The sequence below is a fragment of the Pipistrellus hanaki genome (assembly GCF_964339955.1).
Source record: "Pipistrellus hanaki genome assembly, chromosome: 3".
Taxonomy (NCBI): Eukaryota; Metazoa; Chordata; class Mammalia; order Chiroptera; family Vespertilionidae; genus Pipistrellus; species Pipistrellus hanaki.
In genome coordinates this window covers 103,421,098-103,446,782 of record NC_140505.1, presented here as the reverse complement: position 1 = coordinate 103,446,782, position 25,685 = coordinate 103,421,098, and the positions used below count along the sequence as shown (strand labels likewise).

The 25,685-nt window shown below is 38.4% G+C and overlaps 1 protein-coding gene across 3 annotated transcripts in view; it reads right to left on the bottom strand.

The window, feature by feature from the left end:
* Window positions 1-16,745: 16,745 nt before the first annotated feature.
* Window positions 16,746-25,685, bottom strand: part of MTMR6 (myotubularin related protein 6) — a 48,179-nt gene continuing 39,239 nt past the window's right edge. For 2 of the 3 annotated variants that reach the window (XM_084878776.1, XM_084878775.1), the window contains 4 exons: window positions 25,205-25,405; window positions 22,062-22,193; window positions 21,852-21,978; window positions 16,746-19,975 (listed from right to left, as the gene is read on the bottom strand). In XM_084878776.1, coding sequence (XP_084734902.1) covers window positions 19,715-19,975; window positions 21,852-21,978; window positions 22,062-22,193; window positions 25,205-25,405 — 721 coding nt within the window. In that variant the 3' untranslated portion in view covers window positions 16,746-19,714. The remainder of the gene's footprint in view (window positions 19,976-21,851; window positions 21,979-22,061; window positions 22,194-25,204; window positions 25,406-25,685) is intronic. The other variant, XR_014794613.1, reaches the window with a different exon arrangement.

Here is a 25,685-nt window from a genome sequence, read left to right as displayed (position 1 = left end):
CTTTCCTCAAATTGCGGTCCCTATCCTTCCTTTGGAATCAGCTTTCTTACATGTTGTCACTAGAAGATAAGCTTCCTCAGGGTAGAGACTTTTTGTATCTTGTCCTCTTCTATATCACCAGCTCCTAGAGCTAAAACCTGGCACAGGCAGACTTGTCAAATGTTTGCCAAACGAATGAATCTGTGAATGAATGAAAAGGCATGCCGCTATTTTCTTACTATTCATTCACTCTACCACATAGAAATTGAATTCTATCCCCAGGCAGGGGCTGATAACTTGCCCAGATGTTTAAGGGCTTAGGGCAGAGCTAGGATCAGCCAGGCTCCAGAGTTTGTGCTCTTAACAACTTCTCAAGCCACTTCCAATAAACTCTGAATAAATGTTAGCTGGTGTTATAACCAAATCAGCAAATAGCTGGATTACCTAGGTCCCAAGAGATAGCCAAATTGGTTTGTATCTACCCCCCCTCCCCCCCCCCAATTGGAAAGAGGGATGCATACATTTTTTCCCCCTAAGGAATAACAAGAAGGGTTTTGAAATAGCAGAAAGAGTGTGGATTTGGGGATTAGAAAGGTGAAGTGTGAATCCACATTGCTGGCTGTGTGATGATGGTGGGCAGGTTACCTAACTGCTCTGAGCTGATTCATTTACAAAATCAAAAATATACCACCATCCTTGCAGAACTATCACAAGACTTTTAATGAAACAAGGTGTATGGTGTTGAAGCCTCCTACCTTGGTAACACTAGGTATTCAATCAATGCCAAATGGCTGAAAGGAAAGAACCTAAGGAGAAAAGGCATTAAAAGAAAGGATAGCATAAGTGAGACAAAGATAGAAAGAATGGGCAGAAAGAAATGTTCAATACCACTATGTAAATTTAAAACACACAAACTTTTAAGGACAAAGGCACATATTAAATACATTAAAGGAAGTTTTTTGTTTGTTTGTTTTGTTTTTGTTTTTTTGGGGGGGAGGTGGGGGGAAGGGAATGGAACACAAGTGAGATGAAAGGGAAATATAGAACAAGACAGGGACCTGAGTGAGCTGCTGTTGATGATAGACACTGGAAATCCAAGACACTCACCTTCCGACAGACATCAGTCATACACACACACACACACACACACACACACACACACCTCCACCATACTCACACACAGGCAGGAAGAGAAGGAAGAAAGGCCAATTTCTCTGCCTACTCAACTTTTGTTCTTAAACTCCCTGCTGTTTTGCACCCCGTCTACCAACTGTTCCAAAAGTCTACCTCCTGCTGGATGCAGTGAACCTAAAATTCTCAACAAATTCCCTGAGGCGCTCACCTGCCATAAACACTCAGCCACCAGCCTTCCTTCCCTGTCCGCAAGTGCCAAGATGCTTGCCGAGGACTTGTTTCTAAACAATGTTTGCTGTTTCTAAGGAATACATCATTAGATAAATCAAAGGCTTCAGGACTGAGTTACATCTTCCTATAGGAACCACCTTGTATATAAGCACACAGTTGGCTCTGTTAAGAACAGAGGCCAGAAAATCTGACAACTTCATCTGTCAAGCTTTCAAAAATTAAATTGGGCAACAGGTCGGAACAAGCAAGATCCAATGGCTGCCCAATTAGTAGGCACATGTGGTCATTGAGCACATAAAAGGTAGCTAGTCCAAATTGATAAGTGCTGTAAGTGTAAAATGGACAAGATTTTGAAGATTTAACATGAAATGTTTTTCAAATAGTACATTAATAATTTTGTATCAATTACTTGTTTAAAATAATATTTTGAATTATTGGGTTAAATAAAATACATAATTTAAATTAATTTCACCTATTTCTTTTTTTTAAATATATTTTATTGGTTTTTTTACAGAGAGGAAGGGAGAGGGATAGAGAGTTAGAAACATCGATGAGAGAGAAGCATCCATCAGCTGCCTCCTGCAACCCCTCTTCCCCCTGGAGATGTGCCCACAACCTAGGTACATGCCCTTGACCGGAATCAAACCTGGGACCTTTCAGTCCACCAACCGACGCTTTATCCACTGAGCCAAACCAGCTTTGGCTTCACCTATTTCATTTTACTTTTTCAGTGTGACTTTGTCACTACTTTACCACAGGCTCAGCCTCTGATTATAACATCTGATTACCTGGTAATTTATTATTTTTTTTAAAATATATATTTTATTGATTTTGTACAGAGAGGAAGGGAGAGAGACAGAGAGCTAGAAACATCTATGAGAGAGTCATCGACCAGCTGCCTCTTGCACACTCCCTACCGGGGATATGCCCGCAACCAAGGTACATGCCCTTGACCGGAATCGAACCCGGGACCTTTCAGTCCCCAAGCCGACGCTCTATCCATTGAGCCAAACCGGTCTTGGCAGATTACCTGGTAATTTAAATAAGAGCTTCCATTTGCCCAATTTCACACTCATGTGTGCTATTCAACATATTTCCAACTTCATTTATTTTACGATATTTTGTGTTTGCTTTCAGATGGCTATAATGAGTCTAGAGTTTCTTTTATACTTTACATGAGCTTTCTAGCCATGTTTATTTTAATTTCCACATATTTGGCAATCATAACAAAAGAAAAATTTAAGATGAGTTGAAGGATGATGGGTCAGCTAATGAAGCTGATAAATGTTTTTTCTCCTCTCCCTGCTGAAGTGACAGTGTTGGGTGGTGGTCGTTCTTCCTCTGGTTTATTGATCTAATCATGCCAACAATAAAAAATAGCTGGGCCAAAACCAAAGGTACTCTAGGGGGAAAAAACTACAAACCAATATGTTTTGTGGACATTGATGGGGAAATTCTCAACAAAATAGTGGCAAACTGAGTTCAATAGCACATTAAAAAGATTATGGCCAAATGGGAGTGATTTCCAAAATTCAAAAATGATTAAACATGCAAAAATCAATCAATGTAATATGCTACAATAACAGAAAAAAAGGAAAAACCTACATGAGCACCTCAATTTATACAGAAAATTTGTTTGACAAAATTCAACACCAAAATGATGGAAAACTTGTATACTGAAAACTATAAAATGTTGCTTAAAGAATTTAAAAAGACACATGTAAATGAAAAGACATCCTTATATTCATAGATCAAAAGGCAATGTCATTAAGATGTCAACACTATCCAAAGCAATCTATAGATTCAATGCATTGCCTATCAAATTTCTACAGATGTGTGTGTGTGTGTGTGTGTGTTTTAAGAAATAGAAAAGCACATCTAAAAATTTATATGAAATCTCAAGGGATCATGAATAACCAAGACAGTCTTGAAAAAAGAAAATAAAGAAGAATCAAGTTAGAACATTCACATTTGCTAATTTCAAAACTTAACTACAGCACCTCAATAATCAAAACAGTGTGGTACTGGCATAAATACATAGATCAATGGAATAAGATAGTCCAGAAATAGAGAAATAAACCCTCACATATGTGGGCAATTAATTTTAAGTACTAGTGCCAAGACCATTCCATGGGGAAAGGACAGTTTTTTTAATAAATGATGCTGGAAAAACTGATTATCCACATATAGAAGAATAAAGTTGAACCCATATCTTACTATATACAAAAATTTAGTCAAAATTGATCAAAGATCTAAACATAAGAGCTAAAACTATAAAACTCTTTGAAGACACAGGAGGAAAGCTTCATACCAGATTTGGCAATAATTTCTTGAACTTGACAGCACATGCAAACAAGAAAAAAAAATTAGAACTTCATCAAAAGTAAATTTTTATGCATCAAAAAACACTATAAGCTGAAACTGATTTGGCTCAGTAGATAGAGTGTCGGTCTGCGGACTGAGGGGTCCCGGGTTCAATTCCGGTTGGAGGCATGTACATTGGTTGTGGGCACATCCCCAGTGGGGGGTGTGCAGGAGGCAGCTGATAGATGATTCTCATCGACGTTTCTAGCTCTCTATCCCTCACCCTTCCTCTCTGTGGAAAATCAGTGAAAATATATTAAAAAAAAAAAAGAACACTATAAGCAAAGTGAAGTGACAGCCTACAGAATGGGAGAAAATACTTGCAAATAATATATTTGAAAAGGGATTAAGATACAGAATATATAAAGTACTTCTGCAACTCAAAAAACAATCTGATTCATAAGTGAGTAGAGGAATTGAATAAACATTTCTCTAAAGAAGATATTCAGATGGCCAATTGGCACATAAAAAGATGATCAATGTTACTAATCATTAGGGAAATTGAATCAAAACCAATGAGATATTATTTTATACCCAGTAGGATGGCTATTATAAAAATAAAAAAAGAGTATAATAAGTGTTGCCAAGAATTTGGAGAATGGAACCCTCATGAATTCCCAGTGGGAATGTAAAATGGTGTGGCCACTGTGGAAATCAGTTTGGCTGTTTCTCAAAAAGTTAAACAGAGTTAACATGTGATTCAACAGTTCAACTTATGGATATTGATTCAAAAGAATTGAAAGCAGAGACTCAAACAGATAATTGTAGACCAATGTTCATAGCAGCACTATTCACAGTAGTCAGAGGATTAAAAACGACTCAAGTGTCCAGAGGCAGATGCATGGATAAACAAAATGTGGTATATACAACAATGGAATATTATTCAGCATAAAAAAGAATAAAAATTTGACATATGCTAAAATACGATGAACCTTGAAAACATGATAAATTAAATGTGACAGACACAAAAGGACATAAGCTGTATAGATTTGCTTATATGAGATAACTAGAATAGTCCAATTCATAGAGACTGAAAGTAGAAGGGTGTTGCCAGAGGCAGCCGGGCATTATTAATGGGACAGAGTTTCTGCTGGGATGATGAAAACGTGCTGCAAATGGATATGGGTGATGATTGTACAACACTGTAAATGTACTTAATACCACTGAATTTTATATTTTAAATGGTAAATTTTGCATTATGTACATTTTACCACAATAATAATAACATAAGAATAGCAACTAGGGTCTTTTGGGGTCCTACAGGATAATGTATTAGTACTAATTAAGGCTAATACCTGTATTAGTCAAAGTTCTATAGAGAAACAGAACCATATACAGAGATAAATTTATCATAAGGAATTGACTTGCATAATTACGGAAGCTGAGAAGTCCCATGATCTGCCATTGGCTGACTGGGGATCCAAGGAAAGCCAGAGGTACAATTCAGTCCAAGTTCAAAGGCCTGAGAACCAGTCTGAGGGCAGGAAAGACTTATGTCTCAGCTAAGAACTCAGACAAAAGAAAGGATGATTCTGTCTGTCTTCATTTTTTGTTCTGTTCAGACCCCAAATGGATTGGATGATGCCCTCCCTAATCTGCTTTACTGAGTCCACCAATCTCGGCTGAAAACATACTCAAAGACACATACAGAAATAATGCTTAGCCAAATATCTGGAAACCCATAACACAGTAAAATAGATATACAAAATTAAACACCACAAGTCTGCTCTTTGTCAACTTGGCATTCATACACACCTCCTAAACCATGTTTAATATCCAAATAAAGATAATTCTGTCTAACAAGATACAATTATCCTTCATACAACTAAAAAAGCACTAACCCTTTCCCCAAAAAAAGGAAATAAAATATTTAAGCGATGTTTACTTTTCTCCTTGATATCCCGTAACTTATGTTATGATGTGAAACTTAACAATACTTAAACATTATGATATAAAGTCAATACAGTGTATATACTACATGATAAGGATATAAGGGAGAAAAACACAAAAATATTTGTTTTGTATTAATAACAAAACATGGAGCAAGGACTCATGACAATTATAGTCATCATTCTATAACTAGTTATGTGGTCATTGCTGATATTTATAAATACTTTCTTTCATTATCCTGTACTCTTTTTGCTTTCAGGAAGTACCTCCACTGGTCATGGTTCTTTACCTGACGGAGTGACCCAAATCTATACCCTTGAAGGGTGAGGGCTATTAGCAATTTTGCCTGAATTAGATTGTTACAGTTTTTCATTGACCTTACTCACAGGGCATGGTAATGCTAAGAGATGCCCAAGGGGATCTCCTGTATTCCTTCCCTCCCATGTAGAATTGCAGTACAATTACCCCCTTGGTAGTCAGGATTAATCATGCCAGCCAGCACAGCAACTCCCTTCTTTGCCTATTGACCAAGAGGCATGAGGAGCGCAAAGTGGTCAGGTGGCACACTTAACTTCCAATTCAACTGAGTCATTGTTATATCTCCTGGTAAAAGCATTCCTCCCTCTGGAACTAAGACCTGTAGGCTAGCAGAGCATGACATTGTGGGAACAGGAAACAAAAATTTGCTAGTTGGCCACTAGGGGAAATAGTGGTGTTACTCCTGTTTCCAGCCCTTGATTCCTGGAGATGAATACTGATTCAGAGCATGCACAACCTTCCTGAGCACCCTGTCCCAGAAAGGTATTGTTACCTAACTAGCACTGTAACCGAGTCTTGTTCTTTCAAACCAGCCACTTCACAATGCTGCAGAAAATGGTAAGACCAATTACTTTTATGAGCATGGGCCCATTGCCACACTTCTATTGTGAAGTGAGTTCCTTGATCTGAAGCAATGGTGTGTGGAATACCATGATGGTGGATAAGATATTCTGTTAGTGCATAGGTGGTAATTTTAGTAGAAGTATTGCATGCAGGGAAAGCAAGCCCGCACCCAGAGTGTCTATTCCAGTAAGAACAAAATGCTTCCCCTACCATGATGGGTCAATGTAATCAGCCTTCTACCCGATAGCTGGCTGATTACCCTGCAGAATAGAGCCATATCAGGGATTGTGTTGATTTTTGCTGCTGACAGACTGGCCCTCAACAGTGGCTAAGGCCAGGCCAGCTTTAGTAAGTGGAAGTTCATATTGCTGAGTCCATGCATCACCTCCATTTCTACCACCATGTCACTTTGTTCATGAGCCCATTGGTGATGAAAGGGGTGTCTGGGGAAAGAGGCTGACTGGTATCCACAGAATGGGTCATCCTATCCTTTGCTGAGGTCACCCTTTGGTGGACATTCATATGGGATGCAAGTATCTTCACATTTTTTTGCCCACTCCTAGAGTTCTATTTACTTAGCTCTTCCCTAAATTTCCTTGCCACCAATTTTCCAATCATGTTCCTTCCAAGTTCCTGGCCATCCAGCCAAACCATTATCTATAGCCCATGAATTGGTATATAATTGCACATCTACTGGTAGTTATTTCTCCTTCCAAGCAAAGTGAACAACCAAAGTGCTGCTCAAAGTTCTGCCCACTGGGAAGACTTCCCTCCACCACTGCCCAGGGATGTCCCAGAGATGGGCTGTAGTGCTGTAGCTGTCTACTTTGCAGTGGTACCTGTGTATCATGCAGAAACATCTGTGAGCCAGACCTAAGTATGCTCCTTCTTTATCAGCTGGTGTAGGGAACTCTGAATAAAGCCATTCGTGCAGGCTGGAGGGAAGGGTGGGGATCGTGGGCATTGGGCCATTTCTTCATGTAACTTACCTGTGCCTCCAGGACTGCTCAGCACATACCTACCACTTGCATTTGATGATGGAGCGATGCTGTGCCCATCCAACTTTATGTCTTGCTGGGTCAGATAACCCCCGTTTAGATAGTCAACTCACGTTGCATGATGACTTGGTAGTCCATGGTTAAACATTCAGTCTCTACCAATGCCCACTAGCTACCCAAGAGTTATTTCTCAAAAGGAGAATACATATCTGCAAAGGATGGAAGGTCTTTTCTCAAAATTCCTAATGGCCTGTGTTGAGAATTGCCTTTTGAAGCCTAACAAAGACTCCAAGCAGCATCCCTAGCTGCTTCATCACATGGCCCAAATGGCAAAGCAGCTTGCATAGCAGTCTGGATCTGTTGCAGAGCCTTCTCTCACGATAGCCCCACTCAAAACCAGCATCTTTTTAAATCACTCAGTTAATGGACCAGTCTAACACACTCAAATGAGGAATATGTTGCTTCCAAAATCCAATGAGGACCACTAGGCATTGTGCCTGTTTGGCTATAGGAGGGGCCAAGATGCAACAACGTTTTCTTCACCTTTGAAGGGATATCTCTGCATGTGCCACTGGGCTCCTAGATATGTCACTGAGATGAAAGCCCCTGAATTTTTATCAAATTTATTTCCTGCCCTCTCATACCCAAATGCCCTACCATTAAGTCCAGAGTAGCTCCTACTCCTTGCTCAAATCAGCATAACATAGCAACTTCCATTCAGCATAATGTCATCAATGTAATGGACCAGCATGTCTTGTGAAAGGGAAAGGCAATCAAGATCCCAGTGAACAAACTATTAACATAGAGTTGGAGAGTTGATATACCGCTAGGGTAGGACAATGAAGATATGTTGCTGGCCTTGCCAGCTGAAAGCAAACTTCTGTGGTCCTTGCTAACAAGTATTGAGCGGGGGAAAGCATTTGACAGATACCAGCTGCATACCAGGTACCAGTCAATTAGCTCAAGCAGCATCCAGGCCCGGAGCATCCAGGCTCAGAGCAGCAGCAGCCAGGCCCAGAGCAGCCAGGCCTGGAGCAGCAGCAGCCAGGCCCAGAGCAGCCAGGCCCAGAGCAGCCAGGCCCGGAGCAGCAGCAGCCAGGCCCAGAGCAGCCAGGCCCGGAGCAGCAGCAGCCAGGCCCAGAGCAGCCAGGCCCGGAGCAGCAGCAGCCAGGCCCAGAGCAGCCAGGCCCGGAGCAGCAGCAGCCAGGCCCAGAGCAGCCAGGCCCGGAGCAGCAGCAGCCAGGCCCAGAGCAGCCAGGCCCGGAGCAGCAGCAGCCAGGCCCAGAGCAGCCAGGCCCCTAGCAACATCCAGACCCGAGGCAGCCAGGCCCGGAGTGTTGTGGGGTTGAACCCTGGGTTCAAAATGAAAGAAGGAGCAATGCAGCCAATTCGGGTACCAGAGTGTTATATCCGTCATTACAATGGACTCAGAGAAGCTCCTGTGTCCCTTCACCCAAAAGGACGGAGAGTTGCCCAGACGACAGCAAAGTGGGAGAAAACTGAAGGCTACACAAGGGACTTAGGTGCCAACATGGAGTCATCTGAAGAAATTAAAGACTGAAGTGGAAGCTACTTCTTTAATCATGTTCCTGCTCATGCTAGCATCTGTTAGCTTCCAGTCTTCTGCAAAGTCTTGTGCAGCAAGTCCAAGGACTTTGAGTAAATCTACACCAGCAACAAAAGAGACTCATTTAGTAGCTAAAAATATTAATATGTCCATAATTCTTATTTCTCATTTTGTTGTTTTGCATTGGCATTGTTGTTATTATTTAATAGCCAGAGTTTTGCTCTTGACATTAAAGTTTTGAAAATAATATGTATGTGGTTTAGTTTTTGCATTGGCATTGTTTGCAATTGTTTTTAATTTTAGAGCCCTATTATTGATGTTGAAATTTTATTTTATTTATTTATTTAAATATATTTTATTGATTTTTTACAGAGAGGAAGGGAGAGAGATAGAGTGCTAGAAACGTCGATGAGAGAGAAACATCGACCAGCTACCTCTTGCACACCCCCCACTGGGGATGTGCCCGCAACCAATGTACATGCCCTTGACCGGAATCGAACCTGGGACCTTTCAGTCCGCAGACCGACGCTCTACCACTGAGCCAAACCGGTTTCGGCTGAAATTTTATTTTAATTAGTAAAAAAGGGTGAGATATAGAGAGCCACCTGAGAAGGCACATGGACATTCTTTTAATTCTTATCAGCTGAGCCCGAGGGCATTGGCAGAATCCTCTTATCAGTACTGATTTCTTAATTCATGTGCTTGGAATGAGGAACAAATAGGACCTTGACTGACCCAGGTCTTGATATGCTAAATCTTATACCAAAAAATAAGGAGCTTGCCCAGATTTTGATGAATAGGATCTGGGCACACCCGAAACTCCTTTTGACCTTAAACTCTCCTTTGGAAGCCAATTAAACAAACAAACAAACAAACAAAAAACACAAAAAACAAACAAACAAAAACACCAAGGGAATTAAAAAACCTGATGAACAATATTAACTGTTGAATATAATAGAATCAGAAGTATGGAAGGGGAGTGAACTGATGATTCTCAGGGAAAAGAGGAGTGGGGGGTGTGGGAAGAGACTGAACATAAACTGTGCACCTATGGATGAGGACAATGGGGGGTGGGGAAAGGGCAGAGGGTGGGGTAGGAACCTGGTGGAGGGGAAAAAAATGAGGAACTTTTGTAATAATATGAACAATAAAGGTTTATTTTAAAAAAAATTAGCTCAAGCACTTAAATCACATTTGTTCCTAGCTGGTTTGGCTCAGTGGTAGAGCATTGGTCTGTGGATTGAAGTCTCAGGTTCCATCCCTGTTGAGAACACATACCTTGGTTACAGGCTCAATCCATGGCCTGATCCAGATGTGTGCAGGAGGCACTCAATTGATGTGTCTCTCTCACATCGATGTTTCTGTCTCTCTCCTTCCCTTATACTCTCTCTAAAAATCAATGACAAAATATCCTCTGGTGAGGGTTAACAAAAAATGAAAGGATAAAGAAAGGAAGAAATCACATCTGGTATTAACAGTTGTTATGATTGGATGGTGTTTTTCTTCCTTATATTTCAAATCTCTGATTTTACCCTCTGCTTCATTTACTCCACTGTTGATTCCCTGAAATGTATTTTTCATTTTCATTTAGTACATTTTTTTTTCATTTCTGATTGGTTCATTTTTGTTTCCTATTTCCATTTTTGTTTTCTATCTCTTTGTTGAAGTTTTCTCCAAGTTCATTGAGCATCCTTAAAACCAGTGTTTTGAACTCTGCATCTGGTAGATTGCTTGTCTCCATTTTGTTTAGTTTTTTCCTCTGGAGTTAGGGTGAGGGTTCTATTCTTTCCTTGGGGTGTGTTTGTTTCCTCATTTTGGCAGCCTCCCTATGTTTGTTTCTATGTATTAGGTAGAGCTGTATGTCTCCCATTCTTGTTGAGTGCCCTTATGTAGTAGGTGTCCTGTAGGGACCAGTGATAGCCTCCTGGTTCACCTAAGCTAGGCACTCCAAGTACAACATCCACCTACACACACACACACACACACACACGAACTGTGTACACCTTCCTGCTATAGTTGAGCCTTGATTGCTGTTGGGACCTCAATGGGAGGCATTTACTCCCAGGCCCGTTGGCTGTAAGGACTAGCTGTGACCACCAGCCACTGTGGAGGGTCAGCAGTGCCAGGGCCACCCCACAGAGCAGGACTTGCTTCAGCAGGATTCAGGTGCCCACTTGCTCCCCTTGAGTGTGTCACTTGTGGAAATGGTTGGGTGGTGTTTCAACATGGTCTGAAGCTGTCTACTACCCATGTTTCCCCGAAAATAAGACATCCTCCGAAAATAAGACCTAGCGCATGGAAAGATAAGACATCCCCTGAAAATAAGACCTAGCACAACTTTGGGAGAAAAAATTAATATAAGACACTGTCTTATTTTCAGGAAAACAGGGTAGGTGTGTTGGCTCTAGGGGGGCTCCTGGAATAGTGCAACACTGCCTGTGCTCTGCCAGAGTCACCCAGCATGAATTACAAAGCAATCTGAAAATGGCTGCTACTTGTGCTGAGTTTCAAGGTGCCCAGGACAGACGAAGTTGTGAACCAAGGTGGCCACTGCTGGTGCTAGGCCTGGGGCCACTTAGCAAGGTGTATGGGGCACACTGAAGCCAGATGCTGCTTGTTTGAGAGATTTTAGGAAAGTCTGAAGCATGTGCCAGGACAGGCCAGTTGTATGGAAAAGCCACTGGAAACAGCTTGAGTGGGTCCACTGTTTGGGTGGGGCGGGGTCTCCGGTGATCACCAGAGCAGGGCAAAGAGTTATGAGCCTATTTGATGGAAACTGAGATATGGTACCTACCTGTCAGCTCTGTGGAAGGGTGTCTTGGAAAAGGAGCAGTGGCATCTGCCAGCACTTTTGCCTGGCCGAAAGCTGCCCCCATCTCTTGCCCTGATGCCAGACTATTCAGTTCTTCCCAGTATGTCTCTGGTTCTCTTCAAGCTGCTGCCCGAGTGCTGGAACTCAGAGGGAGTGATCAGAAGAACTCTGAGCAGAGTCCCTTTAAAAGGAACTGCCTAGGATTCCAGTAGCCCTCCATCTCTCTCAGCACAATCTCTGCTGGTTTTTACAGACCAAAGTTATAGAAACTATTCTTCCTGGCACTGCAACCCTGGCCTAGAAGCAATAACACTCCAATAGCAATAAACACATTTAATGCCTAGAGATTAGTTTCTAAATATTATTTCTCCGTAACGGAAACAAAGGTTCCTCAGTAACAGAAGCAAAGGTTCCTTGAAGAAATGGCTAATTCTGAAAGTACAAGATGAGCCTATGGCATAAACTTGTGTCAGAGACCAAAACAGTTTGTTAAAAACTGAAAGGTATGTGTCAAAGAAAAGGAAAAAGAACTTAAAGCCTCCCCACCTCCCACTAGGTTAAGAACAGCTCAAGCAAAAGATCATTTACTGTAATTAATTATAAAAACTCCACATTTCTACAAAAAAGAGAGGTGACTATTTCACAACCCTTTGCTCTCAAAGTTAGCCATTAAGAGGGAAGAACTGAACATTTACCATGCCTTTTTTCCCCAGAAAAATTTTCCCAATTGATGAGTAAAAGCACTCTATAAAGAACACCAGCAAACAAATGTCAAAAGGAAGACAAAAAGAGAAATTCAGAACCACCAATGAAATAATTGATTCAGGCAAGTATCAGTGGATAGGTTGCCAGGGAATTGGATATTCATTTTGACACCAAAACATTATCCTGCAGATAATTTGCTAAGTGCAAAGGGGTGGGAAATATACCGTTAACTTGGAGAGATCAACCAAATGATCTAATCTGGCATCATAATACGGGAACAGCCTGACATGACACCCTCCTAAGTAATTCAACATTAAGTACTAGAACACATCTTTACCAAACTGCTTAATCTGAATCTCATGTAGTGCCTACTTTATAGGAGGTACAATAGAGCAGCGTTTTTCAACCGCTGTTCCGCGGCACACTAGTGTGCCGCGAGATGTTGCCTGGTGTGCCGTAGGTGCAGACAAGACAAGAATTTTATAATTTTTCACTATTTTGTTTACTTAATATTTCATAATAAAGTAATTATAAAATACTTTGTGTTTATTTGATTCCTATTCAAGAGAATTACTTTATATATAGTCAAGGCTTATTTCTCCCCTCACTTGTGTAACAATGTTTAAAAAGTATGCTCCCCAATCTATTGCTCTTAGTTGGAAAGTAATTGTTTCCTTTAAGAACAAGAGATATGCTTAATGATTAGAGTAGGTGGTTTACAGAAGGGTTTCTAAGTATGATTCCCCATTTTGCATCAAAACCTCCAAAAATATTGTTAAATGCAAACTTTATATCTGCAAATGCTTTTAACGCCAGTGTCCCAACCCATATGTGCTAAACCATGTATTAATTTCACATTCCACTATTTTATAGAAGTTGCTGTACAAAAGGATATTTTACTTGACTAGAAATAACAGCAAAAATGGTAGAAATTAGTGTGTTTGTTCTTACAAGATAGCAAGTACATATGATCTTTTTAAGATAATAAATCATTCTTGATTATAGGCTTTTTTTAATATATGGGTTCCTAAAGTTTAGTTATGTATTTTTATTTTACTTTTTAAATTAAATCTTTATTGTTGAAGAGACATATGAAAACATGCTCAAAGTCACTAATCATCTGAGAGATGGAAATCAAAAGAATGAGGTACCATTTCACACCTGTCAGAATGGTTATAATCAACAAACAAGTGTTGGCGAGGATGCAGAGAAAAAAAAAAAAAAAAAGGAACCCTCTTAAACTGCTGGTGGGAATGCAGACTGGTACAACCACTGTGGAAAATGTTGTGGGGTCGAACCCTGGGTTCAAAATAAGACCACCGGAGGCTGATGATTTATTTAAAAAAGCAGGCAAAGATTTATTGAAATATCTGGCCAGGACAGCTGCAAGAGCACCGCACGCAGGCGGACTCTACACGACTGCGCCCCTTTAGGGGCAGATAGTAATTTTTAAAGGTTCTGAGAAGGAAAACCCCTATTTTGCAACAAACTGTTGTTTGGAATTTTCTGCTGTTCTTCCTAGATAAAATGTTGCTTTCTAGTTTGCTTTAGCCCGTTTGAAGAATGATGAAGATAAACTTAGCTGTCTGACCTTGTAGGCCAGAGAACAGATATGCCCACAATCTCAATACCATGCCAGGTGCACTTTTTTTTTAATTGGATAGAACTGTATTCAAGGCCAGCATCGAGATAACCACTAAGTGCACATAGGGCTGGCTCTTTAATTAAAAAAAGGAAGTTCTGCCTGTTACCTTGCTTAGAATTTGAATTCATCCTCCCTAAGCCCATTGCGAGATGAACAAAGCAAGGAAGTGAAGGTCGAAGTCAGAATAGTAGGGTTAAAATTCAAACAGCAGTTTTACCCAAGTATGGTTGCTACTATATTTCAGAAAACAGTATGGCTTCCTCAAAATATTAAAAATGAAACTCCCATTTGAGCCAGTAATCCCACTTCAAGGACTATATCCCAAGAAACCAGAAGATCTTTATTTCATCATCTATTTTGGATAATAGCCTTTCTGGATATAGTAATCTTTGTTTCAAGTCCTTGATTTTCATTACCTTAAATATTTCATGCCATTCCCTTCTGGCCTGTAGTTTCAGATAAGAAATCAGATGACAGCCGAAACCGGTTTGGCTCAGTGGTAGAGCGTCGGTCTGTGGACTGAGGGGTCCGGGTTCGATTCGGTCAGGGGCATGTACATTGGTTGCGGGCACATCCCCGGTTAGGGGGTGTGCAAGAGGCAGGCAACTGGTCGATGTTTCTCTCTCATCAACGTTTCTAGCTCTCTCTCTCCCTTCCTCTCTGTAAAAAATCAATAAAACATATATTAAAAAAAAGAAGAAATCAGATGACAGATCTTATGGGAACTCCTTTTAGGTAACTTGCTTTTCTCCTGCTGCCTTTAAAATTCTTTATCTTTAATTTTCGGTATTTTAATTATGTGTCTGGGTGTGGGCCCGTATGGGTTCTTCTTGCGTGGGACTTTCTGTGCCTCCTGTACTTGTGTGTCTTTTTCTTTCACCAGGTTGATGTTTTCTGCCATTATTTCTTCATACATGTTCGCTATCCCTTGCTCACTTTCTTCTTGTTCTGGCACACCTATAATGCAAATATTAACTTTCCTGTTGTCCCACAGCTCCCTTAAGCTGTCCTCTTGCCTTAAAATATAAATAAATAAATAAATAAATAAATAAATAAATAAATAAATAAATAAAATAAAATAAAATAAAAATAAAAAAAAAATTATCCCTAGCCAGTTTGGCTCAGCAGGTAAGAGCACTGGTCTGTGGACTGAAGAATACTAGATTCAATTTCAGTCACAGAACATGCCCAGAGTACATCTTGATCCTTAGTATGGGGCATGCAGGCAGCAGCTGATCAATGATTCCCTCTCATCATTGCTGTTTCTATTGTTCTCTCCTACCCCCTCCCTTTCTGAAAGCAATTTTTGAAAGATGCTATTTGCCAGGAAGAGATGGCTGGGAATGTAGGAACTTTCTTAAAAGGGCCAAAGCAGATAGAAACATCTGCCCATTCAGCCCTTCCTTTCGGTCTCTATGTGTTCGTCACTTTCCATCCTTGGTTATCAGTGTTCTCTCTAGCTAGTCTTCAGTTGATTATTTAGGATGTTTTATTTCTAGTTAAGTATTTTTTAAAATAGGTTCTACATTTTATTTTAATCAATCGAGACATGATAATACCAACTGGGTTACTACACGGGAAAGCCAACAAAATAGCTATAACCTGGCTAATGAAAATGAATCAATGTCATTGATGAATCAATAGCTCTATATAATTTTGCAGATGATCAGCATTTCATCCAACTTAGAATGTTAAGTGGAAGTTTTTCAGTATTTTAAAGTAGGCCTGAAGAACAAAACTAAAAAATGGCCAGGCTAGCCAAAACCGGTTTGGCTCAGTGGATAGAGCCTCGGCTTGTGGACTGAGGGGTCTCAGGTTCGATTCCGGTCAAGGGCATGTACCTTGGTTGCAGGCACATCCCCAGTGGGGAGTGTGCAGGGGGCAACTGGTTGATGTTTCTCTCTCATGGATGTTTCTAACTCTTTTTCTTTTTAAAAAAAATATATTTTATTGATTTTTTACAGAGAGGAAGGGAGACAAATAGAAAGCTAGAAACGTTGATGAGAGAGAAACATCGACCAGCTGCCTCTTGCACACCCCCTACTGTGGATGTGCCCGCAACCAAGGTACATACCCTTGACCGGAATTGAACCCGGGACCTTTCAGTCCGCAGACCAACGCTCTACCACTGAGCCAAACTGGCTTTGGCTATTTCTAACTCTTTATCCCTCTCCCTTCCTCTCTGTAAAAAATCAATAAAATAAAAAAAATAAAAAAACTTAAAAAAAGCAGCAGCAGCAGCAAAGATAAACCTTAAAAAATAAATAAATAAATAAATGGCCAGGCTAGTTACACACCTATTAGACTGGTTAAAATCCATATCACTGACAATACCAAAAACTGGTGAGGATATGGAGCAATAGGAGCTCTATTCATTGCTAATAGTAATGCAAATTGTGCATGCAGCCACTTTGGAAGAAAATCAGGCAATTTCTTTCAAAATTGAACATACTATTACCATATAAATCAGCAATCATATTCCTTAGTATTTACCCAAAGGGGTTGAAAACTCTTGTCCAAACAAAACTTGCACATGGATATTTATAGAAGCTTTATTAAAAATTGCTAAAACTTGAAAACAACCAAGATGTCCTTTAGTGGATGGAGAAATAAACTCTGGTATATACAGACAATGGAGAATTCAGTGCTGAGAAAGGGGGAAAAAAAAAAAAAGAGCCATCAAGCCATGATAAAAAACATGAAGGAACCTTAAATGCATATTACTAGGTAAGAGAAACCAGTCTAAAAAACTACATACTGTATGATTCCAACTACATGACATTCTGCTAAAATTATGGAGACAGTAAAAAGATCAGTGGTTACCAGGAGTTGAGGGGAAGAAGAGGAATGAATAGGGAGAGCACGAAGGTTTTTTAGGGGAGTGAAAACACTCTGTATGGTACTATTAAAAGTCATTATACATTTTGTTCAAACCCACAGAATATATACTAAAAGAGAACTCTAAACTATGGACTTTGGGTGACTATGATGCATCAATGTAGGCTTATCAATTGTAACAAATGTACCACTCTGGTGGGGGATGCTCATAATGGAGAAAGCTATGAATGTGTGGGGCCAGGAGCACATGGGAAATATCTGGACTTTCCTCTCAATTTTGCTGGTAACTAAAACTACTCTAAATATCTGCTCTAAAACCTAATATTTTTTATTTTTAGTATCCTAATACTACTGCCCTGTCCTGCTATCCCACCAAATAAAGATAATTTGGTGGATAGGGAGGAAAGCTTCCCTTCATGTTGATTTAGTCAAGACTCGCTGAGCTATTTCTAGCCTAGCTAGCCTGTTCAAAACACCCACAAATAAAATGAATATTTTCCTCTGCCAATCATTTTTTTCCTCGTGTTTACATCCAGATCAGCCTTGGAAGAGACATTTAACCTTGAATGTACATACTCATTGGATATTGCCTTCCGTCAACAAGTTGGTAAGGGCAAGATAAAATCCTGATTATGACAACAAGAAGTGACAAAAGCACAAAAGGAAAATTTAATAACATTACCAGCTATATCTACTGGAAGTTTTAGCCCACTGTCAATATCTGTCTTTTGGAAAATGAAGTGCTCAAACCTGATACTGTTAGGATTAGTGTAAGGTGCAGGTCCATTTGCCCAGGAGAGGGAAAACAAACAACTATAACTTGATCCCACATTTTTTTTTTTTTTCCAAAAGCAAAACATTTAAAGTAAAACATGAACATTTAATTACCTTTAAATATATGAAGTAATTTACATACTATACATTCCCAATCACACTGAACATAAATCCAATGTTCTAAGACATACATATTCTGCCTTTTGCCAATATATTCCCTATATTGAATGTTAACTGATTTTTCAGTCCATGTGAGAACAGATAAATATATATATATATATCTATGCCTCAGGTTGAAGACTGTAAGATAATAAATCAGAGCTGACTATAGAAGACTTCCATGGAAGATTCTAAAACCACCATCAGTATTGAAACCAAACAAGGCATAAAAGCTTTCCCTTTGTCGTCACAAAGATTAAGTTTCCTGTCCTAGTGCTTAAATATCACAAATTATATTTTCTATACAGTGTTTCTGTTACTGCTTACAAAGGGATGTTTTTATTACATAACTTGATACAGAAAAGCATTGGAAAAATAAATGGGATTTGATAAGTTCTCATACAATAAAGCTTTGTTCCACTTGAAAAAGATATTTATGCTCAAAACTAATAATACAGGCATAATAAAGAGAAGCATGAAGGGCCCTTTGCAGATTTCTCAGAATCCTTGAATTACAGCTCGTGCCACCATGTTACTTACATTTTCTATTCTGAAGCCAGCTGCCTCCAGCAGTCCTGACCTCAGGCATCCAGGCCCTGTGCTTTTTTTAAAAACAAGGTAAAATAAAACTCTTCCTTATATATTAACAGAAAATATTATTCCATATAGAAATGACTGCTTTAAGATTCATATAACCAAGCAAAATATAATTATCTGTATTTCCCTTTTAATTTTATCCAAAATGTCTAGGTAAACGGAAAGTAAAATATTCTAGGAAGAGCAGTAACTCATTGAGAGGTAAAACAGTTTAAAAATACATATGTATTATTCATTGTTCTAAGAACAGTTTTAGAACTTTATATTTTTAAAATTACAAAGTTATCAAAAGAATAAAGCCAACCACAAAATAAGAATACAATGCAGTAATGCACATATGAAAGATCGTCAAATGTGCTTAGTACATATTTTAAAAAATCAACCTATGTTATAATTAATAAGTCATCACATGTAGTACTAAGCAAACTGCAAGTAGAATAAAAACTGTGGTTTCATTTTGACTATGGAAGTGGAATGAGCTACACATGAACTTAACAGAGTGCCTATACAACTTTCTATATAGGAGTACTGTAGCATGCAAGGCCTGCAGTAATGAGTATAGACTTCACAGATAAAACAAGGCTGGCAAAAAGAAAACCAAACACAAAATTCTGCTCTTGGCTATAAAACCTAAGAGTAAAGAAAAAACTGAGATTTTAAGGCTTTCTTAGAAATATTTTTCATGGCACAACATTAAACATCACTATAGGTAAAATATGTAAAAATTCAGTTACATGGTTGCATAATTGAAAGAACATGCCATGTCATTTATTAAGAGATTGCCTTGTCAAGCTGTTTTCTGGTAATTAAATTATAGTTAAGTAAGGTTATTCATGTTTGACTCTATCATATAAATCATACAGAAATGTCAATTTGCTAGTATACAATGCAAATTGTGTTTTGAATAAATGTCAATATCACTTGTTTCTTAAAGAAATAAAAGTCATTTACACTAATGTAACTAAAGCAGTTACACTAATTCCTCTCACAAGAGCAGTTATTTTCCTTCCTTAAACGATTAATCTACTATTAAACTCTAAGATCATTATTAGACAAATTCCATCTCGTCATGCACACAGATCATCCTCACAATAATCCATTTCTTGCACTACAGTCAGTCCAGAAAATACTCTAGGAACCTAACAAGTCATTCTTGCCACACCATACTCTAAGCTGACCACAGCAGGTTCGGATTTGGAAAACTCCTCTGCGTATTCACTGTAACGATTATCCGCTGGGCTGCTGCCCTCTATAGTTCGAAGAGTATCATTCACAGGTAATAGAGTCTGCTCCTTAAAACTTAGGGAGGTTTTGATGATAGGTGATTCAGGATGAACTGGATGTAACAATTCCTTGGTGAGAACTCCATCTATTTGCTCATTTTTGCGTTTATTAATTTTCTAGAACAAAAATAAATTTGAAAAAAATTACTAATTGCACATAGTATATGTTTAAAACAACTGTATATGAAACATATATATGAGACATTCACCCTGACATCACAATAATACAAAAATACACACTTATTTAGCTAAAGATTTTTTTAAAAATATATTTTATTGATTTTTTACAGAGAGGAAGAGAGAGGGATAGAGAGTTAGAAACATCGATGATGAAAGAGAATTATCGATCAGCTGCCTCCTGCACACCCCACACTGGGGATGTGCCCGCAACCAAGGTACATGCCCTTGACCGGAATCGAACCAGGGACCCTTCAGTCCGCAGGCTGACGCTCTATCCACTGAACCAAACCAGTTTCGGCATTTATTTAGCTAAAGATTTTATTGCCTAAAACCTCCATGTTTTTTCTATGTACAACATGCTTTAGAAACACAAAATTTTTTTAAAAAACTGAACATAAGATTTTAAAAGTAATTTTTAGCAAAGTATTGCACTCTCCAAATTGTTGGACTAGTCTGCAAACCGATCTTTCTGAATTACCTATATCTTGTGCCTGCCTCTTTTTAACACATCCTCTTACAGTTTACTCAAGCAGTCATTACTTGGATGACTAAGGAACACCCCCGTCTGAGAGACAGACAAGACCAATTTATAACAAATCCTGTCTAGGATTTTTAAAATATATACTTAGTAATAACTTTTGATTATATATGATGGCAAAGAAAAGATTATAGAAAAGTCTTAGGGTGGAGAGAAACTTCTTCATTGTTAATTTTTTTTCATTTTTTATTTTTAATATATTTTTATTGTTTTCAGAGCGAGAGAGAGATAGAAATGTCAATGATGACAGAGAATCATTGATCAGCTACTTCCTGCATACCCCATACTGGGGATTGAACCTGCAACCCAGGCATGTGCGCTTGACCGGAATTGAACCTGGGACTCTTCAGTCCACAGGCCGATGCTCTATCCACTGAGCAAACCAGCTAAGGTGAAATTTCTTAAGGTACAAAAAAAAAAAAGCAAAAACATAAAGATTGATAAACTTGACTACATTAAAATTCAAAGCATCTATACAAAATACACTGTAAATAAAATGGAAAGGACAAGCCATTTGTAATATATATAACTAAAAAAGAATCAGTGCCTGAGATATAAAAAACTCTTACAAATCAATAAGAAAAAGGCAGATAGGCAAACAGATAGAGTAATCACTAACAAAAGAAATGCATTCAAGCTACACATATCAACATGGATAAATTTCAAAGCAATATTGAGCAAAATGAAGTATGTCAGTCTCTATATATTTTTCAAACATGCAGCTTCTTAGCTGAGTGAAAGGTACATGGGCATTCATGTTGTTTGTTGCCCTTTATACTGCATACAAAAACTATATTCTTTTTTATTGTTTAATATATGATAAAAATAGTATTTAAAATCACCAAAACAGTAATATAAGTTGTGGATACAAACATACATAGAAGTATACAAATGTTCACAGGAATAATTAACACCAAGTTAACTGAAAGTACATGAGGGGAGCATGAAAAGGACTTTAAGGGTCTTCAAATATATCATGTTTCATTTCTTAAAACAAAAGAATGAAACAAATATGACAAACGTTACAATCTCACAAAGTTAGGTGGTACATACCCTGGTATTTATTACCTTATATCTCTACTTCTCTATATCTTAGGATATTTCAATTTATTTTAAAATTCAGGGAAAGTGATTCAAACTAACCTATTCAAAGCAGAGTTCTAACTTTGAAGCAACTATGTGCTCTGCTAAGGTTTCTATATATACTAATTTAAGAACACAAGTAATAATAGTAATACTCCAAATATATTATATTAGATAATTCAGAATACTTACAGATTCTAAGTCTTGAATGTCTTTCTCTAACTGTTTATTTTGTTCATTCATATTCATAATTATGTTACACACCGACTCCCTGGGATGCAATGTTCGATCAAACTGGTGGTACATGTTTCTCCAAAACCTTTATGACCAAAAAAGGAAAAATTTCAATAAATAAATGTATTTTTAAAAAAATATTTATAAATATTCAAAGTGCCAACTTACTTAAAATTGAAAGATGCTGTATTTGGCTCTAAAACAACACACTGCTGAGAGTTGGAACTGTAGAGTGGATTTAAGTACTTCTTTTGGTCATCCAGAAGAAATGGCCACAGGGAGTAAGTCTTCTCCTTTAACCTTATATAAAAAGAGAAACATAAAGGCCTTTCTCACAGATGCCAATACTCAGTTTTATAAAGCAGGCAATTTTTTCACAAGTAGATTTAAGTTTTAGTTTTTCCTTCTATTCACAGTCTAATGTCACCTTGTCTCTGAATTCTATACTCTTCTGCTTTTCTACTTATAATCATTTAATAAATGATTATGTTTATCAAACACAACACAGGTATATTGTTTTCTTTCAAACCACATACTTAAAGAGATTCCTCTCTTATTTCACAGAATTTCATAATCTTCGTCTGGTCTATGTTATACCTACTTCAAATCATCACACACATACAGCTGACCCTTGAATGACACAGGTTTGAACTGCACAGGTCCACTTATACATGGATTTTTTTTTTTAATAGAGAGAGTTGGCCCTGCGTATCCTTGGGTTTCACATCCACAGATTCAACCACTCATGATCAAAAATAGTACTTACACCCTAACCAGTTTGGCTCAGTGGATAGAGCGTTGGCCTGCAGACTCAAGGATCCCAAGTTTGATTCTGGTCAAGGGCATGTACCTTGGTTATGGGCACATCCCCAGTAGGGTGTGTGCAAGAGGCAGCTGATTGATGTTTCTCTCTCATCGATGTTTCTAACTCTCCCTCTCCTTTCCTCTCTGAAAAAAATCAATATATTACCACCAAGTTGTTCAAGGGTAAACAGTATACTATACAATAAAAGGCTAATATGCAAATTGTCCCCTCTGGAGTTCAACTGACTGGGAGTTCGATTGCTCACTACAACGTGCACTGACCACCAGGGGGCATCACAGAATGAAGGAAGGACCTGGCCAACAGGAAGAAGGAAGGCCCTGATCACCGGTCAGGCCTAAGGACCCTACCTGTGCATGAATTTTGTGCACTAGGCTTCTAGTATAGAGTAAGATGCGAATATATTTCTGTTTAGCCTCATTTGGACTGTAATGGCATGTATTAAAGGGCAAATGTAAGTGGATACAAAACAAAGAAATTAGGAAAATGCCGAGACCGGTTTGGCTCAATGGATAGAGCATCGGCTTGGGGACTGAAGGGTCCCAGGTTCGATTCTGGTCAAGGGCATGTACCTTGGTTGCGGGCATATCCCCAGTAGGGGGTGTGCAAGAGGCAGCTGATCGATGACTCTCTCTCATCGATGTTTCTAATTCTCTATCTCTCTCCCTTCCTCTCTGTACAAAATCAATAAAATATATTTTTTTAAAAATTAGGAAAAATCAGGACAGTATTCAAGAATTTAAAAATACCAATTATACTACAAATCTAAGAGTATGAAGGTGAAGTAGGTGAAAAAACGGTAGATTATTTTAGATAGTATATTTACCAAAGAAATATAAACCAGTGATACAGAGGAAACAGTGGAGAATCTGCTCATTTTTGCATAACCTCTAAGATAACTAATAGGTGTTCTTAAAGAAAGACTACTAAAAAAAAATGTAATTTTATTACCATTTTCCTATTTATAAGGATGTTTGCATATTCATATTCATAATTGACAATAGTTTTTCCTAAAATAGCTCTGTGCTCCAAGTCACCTCTCCTAATTATGAAAAAAAACACACAAAAAAACACTGTGAGATACTATAGCACAGAATTAAAGTCCTAATCGTCTGATTTGTTTATCTCCGTCATACTCTATTTCACTTATTTCCTTTACACATCTTTAGAATGTTCCACTTGCTCTCAATTCTGCCTTCAATTCTGTTGGGAGTGATAGTATGTGGCTGTCTTCAAACTACCACCATATTTAGCCTATCTAATATGTCACTCAGATCTTAAAAAAAATCTATAACTGCTCTTGATTGACTACTGTAAAAAATCTAATCTTAGAAATCCAACCTAACACACACACACACAGACACACACACTTCTAGCCAGAAGCCCCTAATCCCAAAGACCAGTTAGGGAAGAACAAGTGCAAGACCCAATCAGGGATAGACATACTGGAAGCCAACATAGGTAAACTTACTTCCCCAAAGAACAGCCTATTTAGAAATGTAAGGAGAGCTATAAGGCTTCATGTTACCTTAAATTATCCAACATTTTTACAATCTTTTACCACACTTTAAAACACAGTGACCAATACTTTATGGAAAATGAAATGTAAAGATTTTAAAATATGTATTTAAAATTACATATATACACACATACATATATACTAGAAGCCCAGCGCGTGAAACCGCGCGGCCCTGCCCACCCGCCCACCACCCCACCGCACTCACAGCCCCACCCACCCACGTGCACTGGTTGTTAAAGTGTTAGGGCCACAGGCCTTTTATAATATAGACTATAGGCCCGATGCACGAATTGATGCATGGGTGGGGTCCAGCCGGCCCTGCCCCCTGGTTGAACTCCTAGTTGAACTCCTGGTAGAGGGGAAAATTTGCATATTGGCCTTTTATTATATAGGATTCAGACTGGAAAGGAGCATAAGGTGTGTTTTGAGGGTGTTGGAAATATATATTTTTTTATAAATATATTTTATTGACTTTTTACAGAGAAGAAGGGAGAGAGAGAGAGAGCTAAAAATGTCGATGAAAGAGAAACATCGACCAGCTGCCTCTTGCACACCCCTTACTGGGGATGTGCCCACAACCAACGTCCATGCCCTTGACCGGAATCGAACCTGGGATCTTTCAGTCCGCAGACTGACGCTCTACCACTGAGCCAAACCGGTTTTAGCTGGAAATATTTCTTATTCTGAGTGCTGGTTACACAGGTGGATAAGTTTAACATTTATTTAGCTTCACACCTATAATACATGTGCTTTTCTGTATATATGCTACACTTTAAAACACACTTAAAAAATGCATTCTACTATTAACCAGAGGATATGAAAGATATTGAGAGTATACCTGGCTTCAGAACTAAAGACAATAAAATCTTAACAAAAAATTCAGTTCTATTTCATAATGTATTTTATTCAGTTCAACTAAAATTGATGGTAGTCCTCAGCTAAGAAGCCCATTTAATCAAACCATCTTACTTGAGTTCTTCTCTTTCCTTCTGACAATTTCCAAGGAAGTTTCCAAATTGGCATGAATGAATATGTTCATGAATCTGAAGAAGAAACGCTTCATTGAATTCAAAGTCTTGTGGAAACTGTTCAGTCAAATGCCACACACATTCCAAGAACTGAGTAAACACCGGTGAAACTTCCTTTGGGTCTCCATCCAAATGGCCACACCTAACCACCCCCAGAAAAGAAAAAGTTTTTAAAAATGCCCCTGAAAGAAATCAATTGTTCAGGTGTTGTTAAATTTAAACAAACATAAAGAAAAAAACCAAAAACCTTAAAATACTGTGCCATTGCAGAAAAATTTGTAATGTTTTTATTGAAACAATTTATACCTAAGTTTTTCAACCACAATTTTAAAGCATCTATTACCTTTTACCTACTACAATCAAGATAAACAGGAAGGTTAATAACTTGCCTGAAAATTAACAGAGATATGAGAATTGAAATA